At 41.1% G+C, this 22,851-nt stretch overlaps 1 protein-coding gene across 1 annotated transcript in view; it reads left to right on the top strand.

Annotated features, from left to right (window-relative positions):
* Window positions 1–22,851, top strand: part of sorcs3 (sortilin related VPS10 domain containing receptor 3) — a 233,707-nt gene that overhangs the window by 94,791 nt on the left and 116,065 nt on the right. Inside the window, exon 3 of the mRNA XM_040033520.1 lies at window positions 21,596–21,695. Within this exon, the coding sequence (XP_039889454.1) occupies window positions 21,596–21,695 (100 nt within the window). The remainder of the gene's footprint in view (window positions 1–21,595; window positions 21,696–22,851) is intronic.

Here is a 22,851-nt window from a genome sequence, read left to right as displayed (position 1 = left end):
CAGTGATTATGAAATATTAGGCAAAAGTTAGATGGTGGGTGTGTGTATGTGTATCACTAGTTGCTTTGCAACGTGGAACACAAAGGTCTGAAGGGGGGCGTCACTAATTTAACAAAAGGTCAGAAATAGTCATGAGAGTACAGTGTCAAACCCCGTCGTGGTGATAAGAGGAAGCTAGGAACGGTTGTAGAGGAAATATAGGATGGTGTTTGAGCCAAACAGTCGAGTTATATCAACCTCTGTTGCTTCAGTTTGGCCTTTTTCTGGTGGTGTGTCTCTGGTGACTCACACAGAAGAATGTAAGTGGAAGAACTACTGTAAATCAGTGTAACACCCTTTTAAAAACACGTGCTGGTATAGGATGACTTTGCATCGACATAATGGGGAACATTGGACCTGCACAGGAAACGATGGTTTCTCCAAACCTCAGTGTTTTTGATCTCACCATTTATGTTGATACATCTTGGGTTGTAGCGATAAATTCCTGTGAAATTAAAAACTAAATGAAATGATTTCCACTCATAATCTGGAAATAGTGGAAAGGGACCGGAAATATTTTCCACCTGTGGTGTGGAAAGCGTTATTGGCGGGGATCCCCTTGTGAAACTACAGGAGACCATCAGAAAGATGAAGAGGGAGAGAGAGATGAGTCTGCATTATCAGTCCCTGGCTACAGACTCCGCCTCTCCCACTGTGCCAAGATGGGGTCACCTGGGGTTGAAGAGTGACATCCTCTCAAATTGCATCATTTTGCTGAGCATGCTCACGGGCTATGTGATATTTCACAGGTCAGTGCCTATAATAAGGGCCTGGCTCTCTCAGAGAGACCCACCTGATGTCTGTGACCTTTTGCAATTGGACTTGGTATTTCCCTCAAAACCTCAGCAGCCAGGGCTCACCAGAACATTTCAGAAGCAATTCCTTGAAAACTGAGCGGATCAAAGTGTTACAGCTACTGTAGGATCTACTAAAACTGAAGAAAAGACTGCCCAGTATGACGGATGAACAACTGCATGCGGTAAATAAAGGATAGTTCAAGCTGGACTGATCCAAGTATTCTGTGGGATGAATAAGGCCATTCCATATTAAGCCAATCAAATCTGTCAAACCTTTTTAGAGTTAGCTGCGTTTTTGTACAATAGCTTTGGTATATTTTACAAAACCTGAAAAAAGGACATTTTTATACTATGAAAATGTTCGAGTAATAAGACAAAAATATGTTTTCTCAGCATTTTTGAGCTGTCATAACTTAAGCACACGATATAATCATAAGAGATTTTCAAGGCTGGACAAACACATTTAATCTCTGTTAAACCGACAAACATACCAGTTTGAATCAGCTAAACTTAATATAAGAAGCAAGAAAATCTGTGTTTCAAACATTCGTTTTTTTTGTTTTAACGATGCCTATAGGCAATAAATGTTACACCTTTTGAATCATGTTTATTTCCCCTTAAATGCTGCCACATTTGCAAGGAAAACGTGTCTCTGGGTTGAGCAGCATGGGTGGTACCCATGAAAACTTGACAAATCGTCTCTGCCAACGCTGCTACTGACTCTTCTTGGAGCTTCTGATTGGCCATCAGGTGCCTGATTGATGCCTAGTTAGCAGCACTTGTGAGCACGGAGCCTGCTGCAGTGGTCAGCTGGTGTCTGCTCCATGCATGCCATGTTTGAATAGGACCACAGGACAACTTCAAGCTGCTGTTCTGCAAACCCAAGGTGTTAACCTCAATCCTGGGATCAAAAACTTAGGTGTGCAGTTTGTGCCAGTGACCACCACAACTATTGGCTGATTTGCAACAAATGCTGGTTGACGAATGGGACGCTATCCCACAGCAGCTGTTGTGGCTGTGCGTGCTACTGAGGCCTTCTTTTGGTAAATCGATAAACTGTTAAATTGTAAATACGTCTTGTTTCTTCAGACTTCAATCATCCAGTACAATCAAAGACACCAAAAGTGAGTCAGCAGAATAAAATGTTTTGCACTTTCATGGGTCCAGCTCACATACTCAGCTGCTCAATCTACAAACACACTGTAGGCCACATTTAAACTGTGCCACATGCATGCATTACAAGAGGATATGTGTTTATTAAAGTGCTGTCAAAATTAACACCATCATGGTCAAAGCAATTAAAATTTTTAACACAATTAACACATCTGGAGTGCAGAATGACTCAAAATCCCTGAAATGTTTCTGTCAACTCATTTTGGGCAGTTTGTCCAAGTAGAGTTACCTTCGCACATGCGCAAACGGGCAGTAGATCTGGTAGTGACGGGCAGCTGAACCAATCAACTCAATTTGGAAGATGATAAACCAACATCGGCCCCCTCGATGGGAAATTTGAGTATTAAAAAAAATAACAAGACGGAACAGTCGACCAACAAAGTATTATGCACATTGTGCAAGAAGGATTTTTCTTTTCACCGCAGGACTTCCAGCTTAAAATATCTCATTGACACAAAGCATACGTTAGTCGGGGATGCTGCTCGGACTTTGGCTAACGCGTCACCCAGCTTGCCACAAACCACTCACGGAGCGTCGGGGACTCGGTAAACATTTGTCCCCTCTCTCTCTGTCACTCTTGGGGAGGCACTTCAAGTGCTTGAGACGAGGAACCAAAGCCGTGTAAAGCGCATGTTCTCAACGATATTAGTCTGTTTGCTCATGCAAAAAGAAATGTGATTAATATCGATAAAAAATGAATGATATTTAATCGTGATTAATAAAAATTAATCCACAGTAACCCTGTGATGAATCCGATTGCGATTAATTACAGAAAACTGAGATGAATTAGTTTTTTTTTAATCTATTGACAGCACTAGTTTATTAGTATCACCATCTAAACCCCAAATCTTTTGTTTGGCACAATATTTTCTATAACCAACTTTGAGCATTAAAATCATGGGATATATTAGAGTTTCAATAGCCAGACTTCCCCAGTGTTATTGTAGCTGATGTAACGTAACATAAATGGGCTTGATCAAAACAAGTTGTAGCATATGAAATTTCTCACCCTTGATTGGGCCAAATAGTAATGATAATAATCACCAATTTTAACCCTTAACAATATTCACAAGGATTAGATAAAGTTAGGAAAAGCCTTTGTATTTATTGCTGATTGCAGTTATTTAAAGAATAAAAGTGCATCGGTTTTGTCCTGGTTGATAGGTTGTTCACATGCTGCTTGTATTCAGTGTTTTCCGTGTTAGCATGCAATCCATGCAGCTACAAAGATCACAAATGTCTATCAAAAGCCCAGCACACACAACAGGCTATTTGTCAGACTGAACTAGTTAGACTGGTTCTTTCAAAAGGAGCTGTCAACCTGGAGTGAACGCAAGCCAACAGTTTAGCATATCATACAATTATGGAATTTATGGGAAGAACTGGAAGCAGCCCAAAAGCCCGCTGGCTGTGTGATGTGTGTTATTAAAGAGGTCATTTATTCTGCTCTTTTCTCACAATATTTAAATGTTCCTTTTTAATTACATACTCTTGGGCCTTTTCTTCATATCCTGAAGCATGCACTCGTTTGCTTCCTGTCATAACAGCAAATAGTGGATTTCATTATGAAGCTTTGCTTTGGATGCAATGGGGAATTTCGTAATTGTTATTCAAGTGCATTGGCCATCCCTCTGAGATTTGAGACGGTTCCCTTTTTGTTTTAAGTAATTTAATTTGTAATTGTAATTATTATGATGCAGGACCCATGTTTCTGTCTTTCCTGCAGCTTCATGCAGAGGAGGAAGTGGATACTCCTCAAATGCACGACAAACAGTCCGGCGTTTGTCGGCAGCAGCGGGTAGCCTCGCAGCTTTCACTACAGCGCTTATGCGAAATGACACAAATATTTCCACGGAGGACAACATTATGACATCATTCGCCCACAGCAACACGCTGGACTGTGCTGGCGTGCTGTAGCTGGTGGTCCGGGTGCTGTAGTGAAATACACATTTTGTTTTGCGCTGCTGGCGCTCGCACAGGGGCCGGTTGTATGGTCAGTGGCGAGGCCGGCCACGGGCTCAGATCCTTTGAGATTACGGATGGGCTGCTGCCAATGCTGAGAGACGCTGCCAGGACTGCTCAATGTGTGTGCAAACAGCACAGGAGTTTATGCAGCACCCAGGAAAAGTTGATGCTTAGAGGAAAGTTTATTATTCATTTCTACCTCTTTCTTACTTAACTTGGTAAAACTTCACTTTCACACGTCTGAGTTATAAGTTCCACACGATTGGCTCTGGAGCTGCTTATCAGAAAGAAGAAAGGTAGCAGATAAAGGCACCGCAGAGTCGTGAGGGATAGCTCCCACTCACCTTCTAGGAGAGCACCTTTCCCCCCCATTTCTCATTGGAAAAGGAAACACAACTTGTATTTACCCCTGCGCTGCCGCAACAGGATGCACGCCGGCAAATGAGCACGCGATCAAACAAAAAGAGCGTGCTCACACTTCTTACAGCCCTGCCTGGCTTTTATCAATTCTACTTCACCAAGTCTCCACCAGAGAAACAGCTGGTGTTCTGCTAAACACTTGTATCTGTGAGTCGTTCATCCCCGCCGAGCAACTTCTACACTGACAGAAAAGGAGGGAATGATTTAATATTGGATTCTGCATACGCAGTACATGATGAGCATATTTCCAAAGGAGTTATGGCAGATATAAATCAAAAGTTTGTTTGCAACCCTCATCCGTTATGTTGAAAAAGGAGCCGGGGATGCTCATGCAGGCTGTGGAATACATATTAAAATGGAGAAATATTTCTATCCTCGGCACTTATATATTCAAAAGAAAGTGCTGTCCCTTTATTTTTAGAGCATCTCAGTACATTTGCAGACAGATCATTACGCTACCTCCGACTGCCATGGGATAGATGTGTTTGTGGAAGTGATGCCTGAAAGCACACCTGACCCCCATGTCTGTGCCCCGGGTCTCTAACAATATGCCTGTGGGTGTGCAGAGCGGGGAAAAAGCGAATAAAATAGGACAGAATATGAATTTAATTTAGGTCTACTGTTTGCTGGGCTAAACAGCAGTTTTAATTTTAAGTCACATGTAATTTTTTTTCTAGCATTTTTGTTTGCTGTTAGCATCAGTCATTAAGTATGCATGCAAACATTTTATTAACCCATTAAAATTAGAAACTTCTGGGAAAATCTTTTTAAAATCTATCATATGCAACATAATGAAAGCTACTATTTTAGGAGGTATTTTGCTGTATTAATTAAAAAGTTTTCAGTATGCAACATCAATTTAGCTAAAATATAAATCCTACTGATTTATCATAGATGACCTCGTTAGAGATAGAAATTAACCTTCCTAAACTTTTTTCCCCATTGATTCTGTGCATCTTACCAGTTCAGGCTCAGAAGTGGGATGGACCCTATCCCAGGGCAAGAGGCAGGGTACACCCTGAACAGGTCACTAGCCTGTAAAATAGAGACACAGACTACCTTTCATACCTGTGGGCAATTCAATGAATGTATTTGGTGATTAGACTCCTATGAGCCATCATGGCAGAACTGAATTCCAGCAATGATGGGATTTAGGACACGACACCCCAGAGTCTAGACCCTGGTGGTGGTAAAGATGAAGACTAAGGCTGAGGTGTCTGAGGTGGAGATGGGGAGCAGGTGGGTTGGATGAAAGCGAGTGTGAAAAGCCGATTTAAACCACGCAAAGCTGAGACTGATTCGCTCAATGAAGGTGTGAGAGAAGATGATTGGACTACAGTATTGAGACTGACTGCGTGGGAAAGTGGCAGCAAAACACCGTGAAACAAGTGAGAGCCTAAAATTAGAGAATGCATTTGAAGCACTTTATTTTTGTATGTGCAGCATTTTTACTGAGATACTTGAACGAGGACAACTTTTAGCCAATCAGTAATCCAGATTTGCACCTCAAACCTCTGAAGTTTTCGCTGTCTAAACTTCAAACATCAGCATGTCATCTGACACGTTATACAGGTAGGTTTCCTTTCTCACAACAACAACAAGAAGAGAAAGTGTAGTCAGTTGAATCTGATCGGCTCCATGTTGGATTTTATGGAGCTTTGAGCTTCATAGACACTGCTATGGATGCATTAATAATGCACTGAAAGTACTTACATGTTGTATGCATCCAGTCTGTCACTTAAGCTTTTAAAATCTTCAGGTTTTCTTTTGGAAGCAGAAAAATGTTTCTTAAAACTCACATGTTTCATGAGCATTTTCACTTGAGAGTTTCGCTTCTTGTAGACACGTAGCCTCACTCCTGCTTCCTGACCCCAACATGTCAGTTATCATCTCTCACAGCCCCCCAGAGACACAGTTGAACCAACCTACTGGCCACTGTGGTGTGCTGCTGCTGCTCTCTAACAACGCAAACTGTATAACTATAAACTGGCCATCCAATTGCTGTTTTCCAGGCTCTCTCTTTCCATTAATAATGAATAGAAGTCATTTCTCGTTGTGCTTGCTCTGGCAGCATTGCAGGGTTGAAAAATACTCCCCCCCCCCTCCTATTCCTGCACTCTGACTTTAAATCACACACAGTAGAGTTGTGAGGGAAGCTGATTTTTGGATCATCTCAGAGCAAACAGAGAAGTGCAAAAAGGGGTTGGCTAAGGTAATCTAAACCATGAGACAGAACAGGTGGATGTCAAAAGCACAGTTATCCTTTGTAACCCAAAGTCCTTCTGGAGCTCATGAAAAAGTCAGCATGTCTGGGAGGAGATTTTAAAATTTTTATACTTTATTTAAAGATTTATTCTGGAAAAAGCATTCTAGAGCGTGGCGAGCGGGGAAGGGGATGAATCAGAGGTACTTCCCTACCCGCTGTTGGGCCTGGATGGAGAACACGACCTGTGAGTGCGATACATAACTAACGTTGTCACCGAGAGTGATCTTTGAATGTCGGCACTTCTGTCCCACTCCGGATGTTCCTTTAAGGTATTTTCTCAACACTGAATTTGTTCGGCGTGTTGCAGTGCAGTGATGCGGGCAGGGCTATATTTGCTAAGGCCTGATGTCAGCGAGGATTCTGTGAAGATTTTTTTTTGCCATTTTTTCCTCAGCTTTTCTCCACTTTTTTCCACATATCACACTCCAGCACATGGTTGTTATGTGAAATCTTTTGTTTATATACTGCAGGATCGCCGCCGACTTTCGCAGCACTTTGTATTAACAGCAGCATGAATTCTAGGGCGGTCTGCAGGCACATTTCCTGTTTTCTGTTTGTTTCACACATGGCTTGTTTTTGTATTTTCTTTTCGACATCACCCACTAACGCAGACACATACATAAACACACACAGAACGGGCGCACGTATAAACTGGTACGGACATGAATGCAATCGTTAATCTGTTGAAGGGCAGATAGACTTTGGTGTACAGTGCTCGGTCTTTTGAGGTACCATTATTTTTGCCACGCTTCATTGTCCTCTGCTCTCACGTGTGTTTCACTGACAACTCGCGCAGAAACACCTGCAACTACAGTATCTTCCGATCTCAACGTGGCAATTCTCCAAAGTCATTTTCAATTATGCTTCAGTGGATTTCGCATTAAAGGAGAGATGGTGCAGCCGTTGCCTTAGGTGAAAACATGGAAAGAAGCGAGCATTTGTGTGCGCGTGCCATGTTTTCAGCGTGAATGTGTGTGTGTGGAAGTTTGCACAAGAGTGTAGCTCGGGGTGAGTGTATATTCCATAGATAAACTCCTTGACAACTTGTACATTATGACTCTCCTCGCTGAGATATGCTTTGCTGATGGAAGCAGTGATTAAAAACTGCTGGATGCTTGCTGCCTCTGCACAAGACATGCTGCAACACAGTCTTCATACTTTATTCTCTTTTAGAGCTCGTGTAATATCACTGTTTTTATTCACCGGGCACGTAGCAAAAATAAGAATGACTTTATTTCTTCTTCCGTGTCTTGACTTCAAACAGTGTTTGTTGATGGAATCCAGTGGAAAGTTTTACGTTGATTTCATTTATTATACAGTTCAAACTTTACCTGCAAATAACACAACACTGTAGGGGATAAACACCATCCTGTGCTTAAAGCACAACTTTTTCTTCCATCTGTAAATGTGGGCTCAGATCTATATTTCAAGGTCTAACTGGGTTTCTCTATATAATCCATTTACACGATGCAGCTTTTTTTTTCCTACTTGGAAATATAATACTTCATCTCCTCACCCTACACTGACATTATTTAAAATAAACAAACTTTAAGTACGGTTGTATTAAATGATCAGAGTACACAGTCTACTTAAGCCTTCTTTTTTGGACTCTGACTTTCGGTTTCGTGCCAAACCTGGTGGTAATTTGTAAAAACTAACTGGAGTATAAGAGCTGAAAGAGCACCATAATTTGTAGGCATTGTCTGATTCTTATATAAGCAAAACTTGTGACAGAATCAGAATGATTTGGGAAAAAAAAAAAAATCTATGACATGCTATGATGTCAAAACATTTAAAATGCATTATCTGTGAAGGTTCTCAGTCATCCAGGTCATCGTAGTCTAAGAGCTTGCAAAGAAAAGCGTCTGGACTTCTTTAAGTTGCTTGAAGACGTTTCACCTCTCATCCGAGAAGCTTCTTCAATTCTAAGGTCAAATGGTGGAGAGTCCCAGATATAAACCTAGTGGGAGTTTCCCCCCACAGAGGGACAAAGGACCCCCTGATGATCCTCTAATTGCCTGAGCCAAGGTGTGAAACTGGGTGTGGGTCCCAATCAGCCAGGGTTTCGGGTGAGCTCATTGTGAAACCTGGCCCCACCTTATCATGCAAATTCCTGAGGTCAGATGGCCCAGGATGTGAGTGGGCGTTAAGGCGTCTGGGGAGGATCTCAAAACTGGATTATAGATGGCAGAGAGTTGGTGTCGTAAACCACCGCCTCTGTTCAAAGATGGTCGCTCACAGTGGACGTAGATGCTTCTTTCACTCCTCTTTCAAACCATCTGTCCTCTCTGTCCAAAATGTGAACATTGGCATCCTCGAAAGAGTGACCTTTGACCTTTAGATGCAGATGGACAGCTGAGTCTTGTCCTGTGGAGGTGGCTCTTCTGTGTTGTGCCATGCGCTTGTGAAGTGGCTGTTTGGTCTCTCCGATGTAGAGGTCTGGGCATTCCTCGCTGCACTGTACAGCAAACACCACATTGTTAAGTCTGTGTTTTGGAGTTTTGTCTTTGTGATGAACCAGTTTGTGTCTGAGCGTGTTGCTGGGTCTGAAATACACCGGGATGTCATGCTTGGAGAAAACCCTCCTGAGTTTCTCTGATACACCGGCTACATAGGGGATGACAACGTTGTTGCGTCTGTTTCAGGGCAGCATGGTGGTGCAGTGAAACTGTGGTTAGCACTGTTGCCTCACAGCAACAAGGTCTTGGTTCAAAGCTGCCATTTGGCCGTGCTAGGGTTAGCCCAGGGTTTACCCCCCCCCGCTCTTTGACAGCTGGGAGGCTCCATCTCAACCCTGATGTGGATGACTGGATGAATGGTATGATTACATTCAGTATCAAAATTATTTTGCAGATTGTCTTGATGCATGCTCAATCACACCGAAAGGTTCATCTGGATGTTTTCAGAGGGAGAAACGTTTCGCCACTCGTCCAGGTGACTTCTTCAGTCTCAGCTGACTGCAGGTTTCCAACCTTATAAACAGTACTTTGCATAATAACTGAAACTAGCTCACTGAATGAACACTGGGCTTTGAGGTCATTTCCTTGATCTGATATGCAAATTCTCATGACCATTGATCAACAACCACTGATCAAAGCCCATTGATCAATGGCCATGAGTACCATTCACAGAGAGTTGAGGGAATGGCTGCAATCACAGCATTGTAAGATGGTGACAGATGTACCCTTAGGCCCCTCCTCGATTCAGAGATGGTCTTTCCCTTTTCACATAAATGGCCTCCTTGACTCCGCGCTCAAACCAGCGTTCCTTGCTGTCCAGGATGTGGACATCCTCATCCTTGGAAGAGTGTCCACTGGACTGTAGGTGTAAATAGACTGGTCTTTAAGGTTGGGGAAACCTGCAGTCAGAATCAACCTTTTGGGATATATTTCCTTTGCTGACTTTACAATGTTTGTTTTTTGTTGACATTTTCAGAAATGTAGAAACATAATTGTATGTCTTTTGGTTAAGACAAAGTGGTGTGGAGTGGGGCAGGATAATAGAAAAACATTAAATATGCACCAGCAAAAAGCCATTATACAAGCTGCAGCTTCTGTTTCTGAAAAAAGAAACAAGTGGAAATATGATAAAAACTGCAGTTCCTTAAATGGTTGCTTGAGTCTGATTCCAAGAGTGAGTCAATCCCCTAAACCCCCGTGTTAAAAGACCCACCTTTACAGCAACATGAAATATGTTTAGAGCTTGGTACAAAAATAGCTTTAGCCTCTCTAGCTAATTATTTCTTCATAACAACGTTGTAGTGGGTGTTTTTTTATTTTTTATTTTTTAAAAAGCTCATCCACTTTAGTTTTATTAAAGCTTAGAGTTGGATCCACATGAAATAAAAACAGCAGCTCACAAACTGCAGAACTTCCACCTTGGTACATGGTAGTAACATTTCACACCTTCACCACAGTTAAAACATCAGTATAGTAACTGGAAAGGGCTGAAAAGATGTAAAACTATGTATAGATATGCAGTAGTGCCTAATCGGAGACACAAGCGATATAATACATTTGCACAGATACATCCCTCGGTGCAAACATCCAACATGGAGTATGAATAAAAACACATAACTAAATAAATTGCATGTGTTGTTAAGCAAACTAAATCTATATTCTATTTTTAAAAATCTGCTGATTCACAGACTCATTCCAATTAACTCTATGATACATCTCAACCTTCAGACTCTTGGTATGCAGCACCAATTATCACAGAATTACAGTTTTTCCCCCTGACTTTGTTCTCTTTTCCTCCCCTTGAGGATTACATATTTTTAGAACAACTTAATCTGAAATGGTTGGTGAGGGAGGCTGCTTTAAATGAAACCAACATGGCGAAGACAATTGTAGTTACCCTAACGCTGAAGTATGACAACAGTGTTTCTGCCTGAATTCTGTCTGGAGCGCCTGCTTAGTGTTTCGGATTAAAGCGCGTATTAATCCACTGGTTGACTGAAGCAGTCTTGGCTCCAAGAAACAGACTAATTGCCTTGGGCAACTCATGCATCCATTTATTTTCAGTGCTTGCTTCTTCCTGCTTGGCCTAACTGTGAAACTTGAGCCTTTTTTTCCCATGTCTCAGAATAAATGGCAAACAAATACCCAGGACAGGTCGCCAGTCGCTGCAGGGCAATCGCACAGAGACCTTTTGGTCTACAACACAAGCAGTTCTGACCCAGGGCTCATTGATCCTCAATTCATCTAGCTGTCTATACTTCTACTGTAGGTTAAAACTGGGATAGATATCTTTGAAACACCCTTTGATGACACTGAATCGCTACCTGTAACCAATAAACAACAATCAGAGAAAATTAGCTAGACAAACGACATTATTTAGATGCACAGAACAGCAACGTCAAAGAACAACATGTGACTTAGGCATGACGATTGATGAGACCAAGTCTGGGTGAGCTGGTGTTGTCCATCTATTTATGCATGAAAACCTCACCTAACTCTAGCACTTCTTCCTCCTTCTGTGGTCTTTTCAGTCTAAAGCAGGAACATGTGGCAATGTTCCTGATGTTGTGAGATTCTTACTGCCAACTACACCAAAAGCTCCAGCTGTTAATGATCTGTTGCTAACTGTTTTTACTAGTCTTTACTTTCTTTACAGTGTCCAAGCCTAAAACATCTGTATAAACTGGTGGAAGTAATCTTTATGTCTCACTGGGAATAAACTAGCTGCTACCTACAGCACAAAGACTGAACAAGCTGTCTTAGTCTATCGTAGCCATACTTTGTTTGCCTTAATTATGATGTTTTATAGCACCACAGTCTCCCATAGGACTTCATTAGGACTCAAATCTGGTGAATATGAAGATCAATTGCCCAGAGAATTCCTTTAATCTCTTGACTGTCTTTGTTGTCAGTGTGTATGTAAAATCTAGATGATTGGGACTTTTCAATGAAATTTCTTTTAGTTTTAACCTATAGAGAAAACAATTCACCTGAAAGTCAACAAAGAAGTTCCTAAAAAGCAGGTTTAGCTCAGTGGCCTGTCTTTGGAGTGGAGGTACATTAACCGGGGAACCAAGTTCTCATCCCAAAGCATTAAATACTGTGTTCCACAGATACTTACAAGCTTTCCTTTGGTCTCAGTGGGTTGATACACCTGCAGCATCAGTAGCAGAGTGATTTGGTTTTTGAGTACTTATGAGATAATGTTAAGTTCTGGGGTTATTATTAGTTCATCTTAGGTGTTATCTCCTCGTCTATGTAGGTTCCCCATGTGTCTCTCTCCTCTGTGTCCCTCTCCCTGTATCTTTTGTCAAGCTTGCGACAAAATTGACATTGCAATAACAAACTCCACACATCCTCGACACATCCTTGGGCCATTTCAAAGTGGTTGCGATGCGCTCAAAGGCATTAAAGAAAGAGTCAACCTCACTTTTTCTGAAAGGTGGCACTAAAGCAATTTGCTTGCTTGCATCAAACTGATCAGAGGGGAATGAATCAGAAGGTTTACTCACAATTTTACTCACTGGGGTAGAGGTAACATTGCGTTGTCAAAAGTCATTGTGGCTATTTTACCCCCAACACTACAAGAAAACTGCCAACCAAAAAGTGTAGGCAACCTACAAAACACAATGAGCAAAAAGAATGGCAAAAGAAAAGAGCGGACGAGCCCCCACTTTATGTTACCCCCCAGTCTAGGGGTACAGGAACGTAACATAAGAGTTAAAAAAGGAAGTGACCCCGCCCTGGGCCCTAAAACCATACACAGAAAAAACAATTTCTTGGTGAACGGTGGTTTATTTGTGTACACTGAAAATGAAGCTCCTGGGTGAACAAAGGCCAAAATAACAAACAGAACAAGCTACGTCAGGAGAGGAGGTGCTTTCTAAAACCCTATGTGAAACAAAAGACAAACGTCACACCTAACTCCCTCAATGAGATAAACAGGAGAAAACAGTACAAGGAAAAATAATAAGGCAACTCACCCTATCTGTTTCAGTGCTATTTACAATGTGCTATTTACAAGTGAAAGCTAATGTACACACTATATACAAAGCTCGGTAAGTCACAAGAATCTCAAACATAAATGTCGCAGGTTTTAGAAGCCAGGGTCAGGTCTGCTGCTGCTGCTGTCAGTGGCTGCCCAGCACAACTGCTGGTGAGGGATTCTGAAAAGAGCCACATGATCAGGGACCGTTCATGTTCATGTTTCTCATCACAGTTTGTTTTTTGTTCGATATCATAATTAACAAACAGCTCAGTTTTTGTTATACTTATTTTTGTTCTCCCGTGTCTGCTTTTGGGTTCACACCTCAAACACGTCGGCCATCCCGGCCGTGACATCATCATTAGGGAGTTGAAGGAATGGCTGTGATATCTTTGTTTGTCTTTTTGGGGGTTTCTGATTTACTTTGTTTTCATTTGCTGATTCTTCTTCTTCTGTTTCCATCTCATTCAATCCTTACCATCTCTGTCCATCACCCCAACCTTCTGCATGGCCTCCTTCACTACATCCATGAATCTTCTTTGTGGTCTTCCTCTTTCCCTCCTGCCCTGCAGCTCCATATTCAATATCCTTTGTCCAGTATATCGACTATCCCACCTCAGCCTTGTCTCTCGAATGTCATCTCCAAACCTGAGCTGTCCCTCTGATATACTAATTTCCAATATTGTCCATTCGGGTCACTCCCAATGAAAATTTTAACAGCTCTCGCCTCCTGTGCTTTTGTTAGTTTCACCGTCACCAATCCATGCATCATAGCGAGTCTCACTACCATCTTGTAAACCTTCCCTTTCATTCTAGCTGCTAACCTTCTGTCACAAATCACCCCTGACACTCGTCTCCACCCACCCCACCCCGCCTGCAGTCTTTTCTTCATCTCTCTTGTGCGGTGTCCTCGGTTTTCGATGATTGGATCAAAGTGTTTAATCTCATTCACTGTCACTGGTCACCTATTAATAACATTTTACCTTGTAGGATTTCAGAAATGACTGTGGTTTAGGTTATAACGCACCATTTCAACACATCACACTGAAAAATTATACCTAGCAAGTGCTTTTAAATGTAAAAGGGTAACAAGAGGTTAAGAGCTTCATTAGACCACCAACCAAATGAAGCTTTATTCCACAGCTGCTCTAAATTAACAGTATTGATAATTAACAATTTTTATATGTTTCTTTAATGGTTAATCCACCACAAGCTCTTTAATTAAAGATGTTTTTTAATACTAAATATTTATTAAAGTTCACTGTTTTAAAAAAAGGATGAAAAAAAAAAAGAGTAAAACACATTATTATTTGTTGATTAAGAGGCCAAATTACAGATATTTCTTATTTCTGATCACTAAATGAGTTTAAGTGGTTGAACATTTTGATTAATTTTGGCTTTTCAGAGAAGTCCAGTGTGCTGGCTAACACATAATTCATAGTTTAAAATAAGTGTTTGATAAATTACTAAAACATTTGTGCTTTATTTATGGTGAATTGGGAGTTAAACAGCTGCCTTGCTTTGGCCATAAACACAGTATGTCACAGCATAAATGCAAAAGAGCATCTTTTTCTTAGTTTTGAGATGTGAGCACCTTTGAGAAAACAGCAATATTTGACTATTTTGAATAAGAACTGGCTTGAAAAGCCAAACACAGGTGAAGAGACAATCTCTGTATTTGGTTTGTTCTCACAATACGCATGCTAGGCCCCTCTGGCCCAAGTACATTTGGATCTGCTTTCTTCTATTCACACATATCCTCTTGAAACACCCAGTGAGGTTCATGATTCTTTGTATTTTGTGGCTAAATTGCATTTGCAGTGACACGCTCCATCATCATCATCATTGAGGAAGCATCAGACTTTTGAGCTGGGGCTTGGATAGCGGTGGGGGTTAATAATGGGAATTTCAGCTCTGGCAACGGCTCTGTTTAGTTCTTTCCGTGGTCACCCAAAGTTCCCTTGATACTATCCAAAGAGTGAGCTTGTGTCGAGGACCTATGGCGAGAGCAGAATTGGCTTTGTCATGCCCCAAGAGTCTGTCCCTGGAACAAAAGACCGCAACAATTCAGACAATTGCAGTGGAAATGTCTGCGACTCATTCAGGCGTCTCTACCTCTGACCCTTCAGCACTGCATAGAACGCTTCGGTTCACCAGCGCCGAGAATGTTTTTTGAGCGCATCAGTCAGTGAGTGTTCCGAGTCTTCGGGCTTGATTTTGCTGCAGGGTTCTCTGCTGAGAAACCTTTTCCTATTTCTTGACTTTCTTGCTCTTTGAGGCTTCTGTGTCTGCGTTGGACTCATTTTCTGAGGATAACTGAGTTGTTGCCATTTGGCTTTGACAGCCACCTGATGATGCTTTTATGTTTAGACCCTTGATGAATATTGATTTGGTGTTTTCAGTTCTTGCCGGGTCTCTTTGCTGTTGTATATGTGCATGCATACATTCACAAACAGATTGAACTTCATAGTAAGTAACGCAGTGTCAGGTTTACAAAGAGTCGGATAGTTTTTTGTTTTTTCCTTTGGAACTGCACTGCAGCAGACTTCAGTTTCCTTTAATTCCTGTATGCTTCAGGGTGATGTGCTTTGTTTGTACAAGCTTGAGAAACTAAGATGATTTGGTTGAAGTTTTCATCCTTCAGTCTCCACAGTCTTTGAAGTGCATGGCTTTTTTCTCTGTCTCCCCAGAGCACGGTCAACCGTGTTGTACACCAACGCTGAATTGTTCTGCTTTACTGGCAGCCATCTGGCAAAACCTCACAAACATTCCCTAATGCAATTTCTGTCTGCCTTTTATTCCAGTCATTTGATGTTCCCACACTGCGATCCTCAGCACTGCATCTCTTTTTATGGCTCTTTTAAAAAATGGAAGGACTTCACTTTGTGACCTCCACTTTGTGACTGATATAGAAGATTCCATTTCGGTATTTTCCAGGTTACATGTTTGCCTGGCATACTTAGAAAATCCCAGATTTTCTTTTAAAGCTTTAAAGTATAGAGGCTGACAGAGGCCTTGAATATTGTGTAATCGATTATGCTCTCACCAGTATAGTAAGCCTGTTTAGTCAGACTTACAGAGAATCCTGCACTCAGGAGAGTCTGATGTAACATCCTGAGTCAAATCTGCCTTAATCTCCTTTACCGATAGTCACAAAAATATTCCAAGCTGCTATCTTTCACCACAGGCCTGAAACAGGCATTAATTCCACAGAAACTGCACGACTCAACAGAAATGGAAGCAGGTGGAAGAAAGAAACTTATATTGTGCTTCAAATTGAAAATTTGTTGAACATTCAAAATAGCAGCAGTAGGCAGTAGTTGTCTTTCTTTCCTGCATCCCCACTAGACACCGTCTCTGGGACTATGCCTCCTTTTTCTTTATTTTTCTTTTCTCATCTTACCAACAGGTGGACTGAACCAACAAGGGGAGGGGAATCCAGATTAAAACAAGTGTCTATGAAATCCAGAAGTTCAGATAAATATAATAATCACATTAATTATCTTCAGACTTTTACTGAACTCAAAAGCTGGACGCAGATTTCATAAAATGTCATTCTCTAGCCAAGAAGAATGAAGTTGTTCAACCAAAAGAGAATTGGCAATTTCGAGTCTCTGTGGTCTTGTTACTGCTCACGGACCTCCATCAGCTCAGTCACTCGTGAAACATCAGGGAGTGTGTTTATAGGATTGGGGGGGGGAAAGGAAAATGTTCCTTTCAACCCATTTGCCCCCACTGTGTTCTCCATCTGATCACCTGCAATAACAACCTGTGATACAAAACATTTGAACACGGCTCAAACTCGTGTAAGGCACCGCAGTGCCGGAGACTAATTGTTTTTAGGACATGGTGAAATCAGCTTGTGCTTTAGTCAGTTCAATCAGTGAATGGAGCTTTGTAAATGTGCTTGTATAGTGCATGGCGGGTGGGGGTGGGGTGAGGACTGCCCTGTTACACCAAAGTTACCATTCTAGACTGATATTAACTTTTTTCCCTTTAATCTTAAGTTACTACAAGGAAATGTATCTACTTAACTAGTTATATGTATCTAAAGTTTCACCACCTCAGTGATAAAATACAAATTCTTCAATGTATAAAACCAAGTCTTACACGCCTATGGAAATTATTTTATTAATAATATGATATGGTATGGTTAGCGTTAGCCAACAGAAACTCTTTTTTTAATGTTACATGGAGGCTGTGATTTATCTGAATAAAAAGAATTTCAGTTTCTATACATAAAGGAGGCTCTTTTTTCTGCATTGATATTAAATGCTTTTACTAGACATAAACAATGAGGTGCAGTATCTTGTAGCATACCTGGACAGGCTCAGTCTCTAAAAAAAATAAGCAAACGTTGATTTATTTCACTAAATGTTCACCTTCCAATAGAGCTCAACTCCATGGCTGCAGCTGTGTTGCAAAAGGCAAATAGGAAGCAGTGTGTCTCCTCAGATATGATCCTTTTGGGCTATCACTGCAAAGGATGGCAGCTGGATTCATCTTGCTGTACAGATCTACTTTCATTATGACCATGCTGAAGGTGATATCTGAGCCAACGCTAGAGTGAAATCTATAAAATCCATCATTAATGGGTCATTTTTTCCTCAGTTCCATATGTACATACTCTACATCTATACAGCGCTGTGAAGATGCATTCGCACCTTTGCATCTTTGTCACACAAGTTTTAATTCAATTCAGTTCGTTTTTATTTATATAGCACCAAATCACAACAACAATGATTTATATTGTAATGAAACAAAGAAGAACCCAACAATTACATGACCTCCTGTGAGCAAGCACTTGGCGATGGTGGGAAGGAAAAACTCCCTTTTGACAGAAGGAAACCTCTGGCATAACCAGGCTCAGGGAGCTGGTTGGAGGGAGACATAATCAGTGTCATTAGGTCATGAAACCAATGTTAACGACAGACAAAGATAACCTGAGTAAACACAAAAGCAGTTGATGATTCTTTTATTGAGGGAAAAAATATCCAAACCTCTTTATTAAAAGGATTTAACTCTTGTTAAATCATTAATTAACTGTGATTTCAAACATGTTTTTAGAAAGCTGATTGACTTAGAGGTGAACACGTTTGAATGGCAAGTGTAAGGTTTCACACGGAGATAAATCCCTGCATTCAGTTTATCTTTGCGCGATATCAAAATTTGAAATCAGTCTGATGACCTGAATGTGTGACAAATATGCAGAAAAAAAATCAGGCAGGGACAAAACAAGGAAGAAGAGGCTTCACATCTATGGAGAAACAAAATGTTCTCTGTGCTTTCAAGTAATAAATAAATTCATAAGTATTAAATACAAGCAGCCACTGAAGAGAATCTTAGACACAATGTGGCTGTTAAACCGGACCTCTATAGAAACAATATAAGTATTAGGTCTATTTTAGTGAAACAACACAATGCAGTAATTGATGTACTATGAAATGTAAGCATGGATAATCCTCTCTGCATCACTGAGAATCCTTAAAAGTACAGCTCAGGTCAAATTGGACTTGTCAGTTCCTGAACACTTAATGTGATTAGAGGCGCAAGGACCGGCCAAATTTGGCTGAAAACACACTCTGAGCCTATAAGAAATACTTTCAGTTCGCCTTAATTTAATTGTACAAAATGTGATTGTGCTTGTCAAATCACAGCTTTAACTTGACCTCAGCTGAAGTGGCAGGCAGGACCTGCAAACTTAATTTAACTAAAATACAAAATAAATAAATAAATAAATAAATAAATAAACTCTTCTCTGTACGTGTTATCTCCTAGAGTCTAGGAGACTCTAGGAGGGGTCTAGGACCTAGACCCCTGCAAAAGATTCACCAAGGTAATCTTGATGGCAGGGCCATTCGATTTAATGAATTAGGCAGCATGCAGACTTTTCATGAAAGGTGGTTCTAATGAGTGTATTTTGTGTGTACATAGTAAAAAGCATGTGCCTTTAATTTATTATGACACATCTTAAGAGCATTAAACGAGGATTAAAAAAAAAATTCTCCTTTTCAGATGCGTTTGCTTCCAACTTTGTTAACATGTTACTGCCACTACATTTCAATAACGCAGCAGGAGCGTATAAAACCATCCACCTGTTCATTTGCATGAATGGCATATAAACAAGTCAGGGGGCCTTGCAATCAACACATTGCTCAGTGGCCCTATCAGCGGTGAGAAACATCTCAGTGCATTTGTCGCTGAAACTAGGTTTTATCCCAGCTTCAGCAGCAGTAAGATACATTTTCTAACATTTTAGGAAACTTGTGAAACCAGCACATTTCAGATTTTTGCAGTTTTTGCAAATCTGAGAAGTGCTGCATTAAAAAGCTTTAACCAAAGGGACACATTTTTGGTACCTGACGCTATCTGGTTGCTAGAAAGCCTCAAATAGTTCACTAATCAAGTCAAAAGTCATTCAGGTCTGAGCAGGCTTCAGGTTTGTGTAGGTCAGGGGTTTCCAACTCCAGGCCTCAAGGACCTGCAGGTTTTAGATGTGTCCTTGATGTCTTGAAGTCCTCCAGGGGTCTGGTGATGAATAACTCATTTGATTCAGGGTGAGATCTAAAACCTGCAGGACACCGGTCCTTGAAGCCTGGAATTGGACACCCCTGGTGTAGTTAAACAGGCCATGTGGAAATCAAATGATGTATTGTATTTTTCTTAAGCGTTTTTGGCTTGCTGGTTTGTTGAAGTGTTGAAAGAGATATATTTTATTTGCCATCTGCATATCATGGCTACAGTGAAAACCCCCAAGAGTTGGTCATTAGCATGCAGACAGGGGTGTCCAACTCCAGTCCTCGAGAGCTACTGTCCTGCAGCTTTTAGATGCATCCCTACTCCAACACAGCTGAATCAAATGGTTGGATTACCTCTTCAGCGTGCCATCAAGTTTGGCAAAGGCCTGATAACAAGCCATTCATTTGATTCAGGTGTGTTGGAACAAGGATGCGTCTAAAAGCTGCAGGATGGTAGCTCCCGAGGACTGGAGTTGGACAACCTTGCAGGAGTAGAACATGAAAGGATGGAGACCCTGATTAAGACCTAAAGACCTTAATACTCTCACAAGGTCTCAGCGAGGACAAATTCTAGTATCCTTCTTTACAGAAAGCAGCTGGATTACAATTTTTCCCTTTCAGTATATAGTGTAGAGTAACAATTGGGCATTCCTGTAGTCTGGACTCTAAATTGCTGTCAAGTTGGAAACGCTGTATCCCTATTTACATTTCCCATTTATAAACTGGTCTAAAAGTACGATGTGTGTAGCTTTCTTTTGTCATCTTGTATAATAATCAGCTTATTTTCCTTTCATAATAATTAGCCTTCTTGTACAGAGCGTGAGTCATTTGGGAGGTCACAGCTAATCATGATTTGACTTTCTCCTGTTGGCTCATCAAAGATATTATTAACTTGCATTGAGATGACTAGACGATGATGATGATGATGATTGCATGCTTGGTGTGCGCTTATACCAAGACCAGCGTGCTGCATGTTTTAACGTTACTTATGCATTCTCCGACGGTGGAATACAGAGTCTAAGCACATAGGCTCACAGCTCACGCTCCAAATCAGGATCATTCTCAGTGCAACACTTCTCCCCACACCTCACCTTAATATGCTGTGGAAACGACACTGTCCATCTGACTCATTATTGTGCTTTGTAATCATAGCAACTGCTGTGACTCTCAGGCATTCTGAGATGAATTAGAATGAGAGAATTCTCTTTCCAATTTCCTTGAAAGCCCGTTCCCGCTGAAGGAACACAAGCTGGACTGAAAAAGGAAAGTATCTGGAAATAGGTATCATCTTCACTTTCCACATAACAACTTGAAGTAGACTGCAAATCCAAACGGGAGATATGCCGCAGAGGTGTGTGGGTGCTCCTTTCCCCACAGAGAGAAATCCGGGGTATGAATATAGCTCCCACAAAAAAAAAAGAAAAAGCCAGAACAGGGCTGTAAAAGCTGTAATATGCTACTTGAAGGCGGATTTGGTAGTTACTAGTGATGATGGATTCATGTGGAGTTTCTAGGGACTAGGCTGGCTAACAGGCTCATTCCCACTGTTAAATTATTAAAGCTGGAGGGTTCAGGAACATCCACATGTTTTTGCACTCGTCATATTTTATTTCATAGTAGTCATCAGGAGAGAATTAATTATTTATAGTGCCAGGTCCCTAGACGTTTTTGAATGGATCATTTTCGTTGGCAGCTATAGATGATTGGTTAACCTTCTCTTGTTCTATTGCCAGAGGTTTTGGTCCAGCACAGAGCAGCTATATAGAGTGGCGTACCGCCTTTATCCTGCATGTTGTGTTACCATTGCGTGTGATATCGCATTCCTTTTCATCACTTGCAAATGAAATTTATTTGACACGAATTGCTCAAAGTCCCAGGAATCCTTCATCTGTTTGTTTACTCATGCATTGAAACTTCCAGTGGGGTTATCCACAGCAGTGTTTTCACGCTTCCGACGGCTTCTTCTCTTTCAGATCCACCGATTACGGCTCCACATATGAGAGAATGAATGACAAAGTTGGATCCAAGACTGTCCTAAGTTACTTATACGTCTGTCCGTCTAACAAGAGAAAGGTGAGACGTTCATTTATCACAAAAGTTGCTCATCAGTGGAAATGCTTTGACATGTTTTCCTTTAATGAATTGGGTATGATTACATTTGCACAGGCCTAATTCCATCAGTACAACCTGAGTCATGTCATACTCATCAGTCTGCTCTCCCGAGAGCCTTCTTTTCAGAGAAAACTATTTCTATTCACTAAATAACTAGTAATGTCTATTTTGCCCGTTTTATTTTGGTTTCAGCTCACTGTCAGTGGAACTTAAGACAAATTTTAGTAAAAACATTGTAATTGGCACGATTACTTTATTTCTTGGTTTGGTTTTTGTTTTCAAAGCACATTTTTTAGGAAAAGCCAATAAGAAAAGGGCACTGAGACTCACAAAGATGATTCATTTAGAACAAATATGAAATTCAGACTTTTTCATCACTACAACGCAAAACTCTGAATAAATAAACTATCAATTCAATTCAATTCAATTTTTATTTATATAGCGCCAAATCACAACATAAGTCGCCTCAAGGCGCTTCATAGATACAGAGAAAAACCCAACAATCATATGACCCCCTATGAGCAAGCACTTTGGCAACAGTGGGAAGGAAAAACTCCCTTTTAACAGGAAGAAACCTCCGGCAGAACCAGGCTCAGGGAGGGGCGGGGCCATCTGCTGCGACCGGTTGGGGTGAGAGAAGAAAGACAGGATAAAGACATGCTGTGGAAGAGAGACAGAGGTTAATAACAGATATGATTCAATGCAGAGAGGTCTGTTAATACATAGTGAGTGAGAAAGGTGACTGGAAAGGAAAAACTCAATGCATCATGGGAATCCCCCGGCAGCCTACGTCTATTGCAGCATAACTAAGGGAGGATTCAGGGTCACCTGGTCCAGCCCTAACTATATGCTTTAGCAAAAAGGAAAGTTTGAAGCCTAATCTTAAAAGTAGAGATAGTGTCTGTCTCCTGAATCCAAACTGGAAGCTGGTTCCACAGAAGAGGGGCCTGAAAACTGAAGGCTCTGCCCTCCCATTCTACTTTTAAATACTCTAGGAACAACAAGTAGGCCTGCAGAGCGAGAGCGAAGTGCTCTAATAGGGTGATATGGTACTACAAGGTCATTAAGATAAGATGGGGCCTGATTATTTAAGACCTTGTATGTGAGGAGCAGGATT

This window comes from Simochromis diagramma, unplaced genomic scaffold (assembly GCF_900408965.1).
Source record: "Simochromis diagramma unplaced genomic scaffold, fSimDia1.1 OVJJ01000571.1, whole genome shotgun sequence".
Classification (NCBI taxonomy): Eukaryota; Metazoa; Chordata; class Actinopteri; order Cichliformes; family Cichlidae; genus Simochromis; species Simochromis diagramma.
This window is presented reverse-complemented; position numbering and strand designations above follow the sequence as displayed.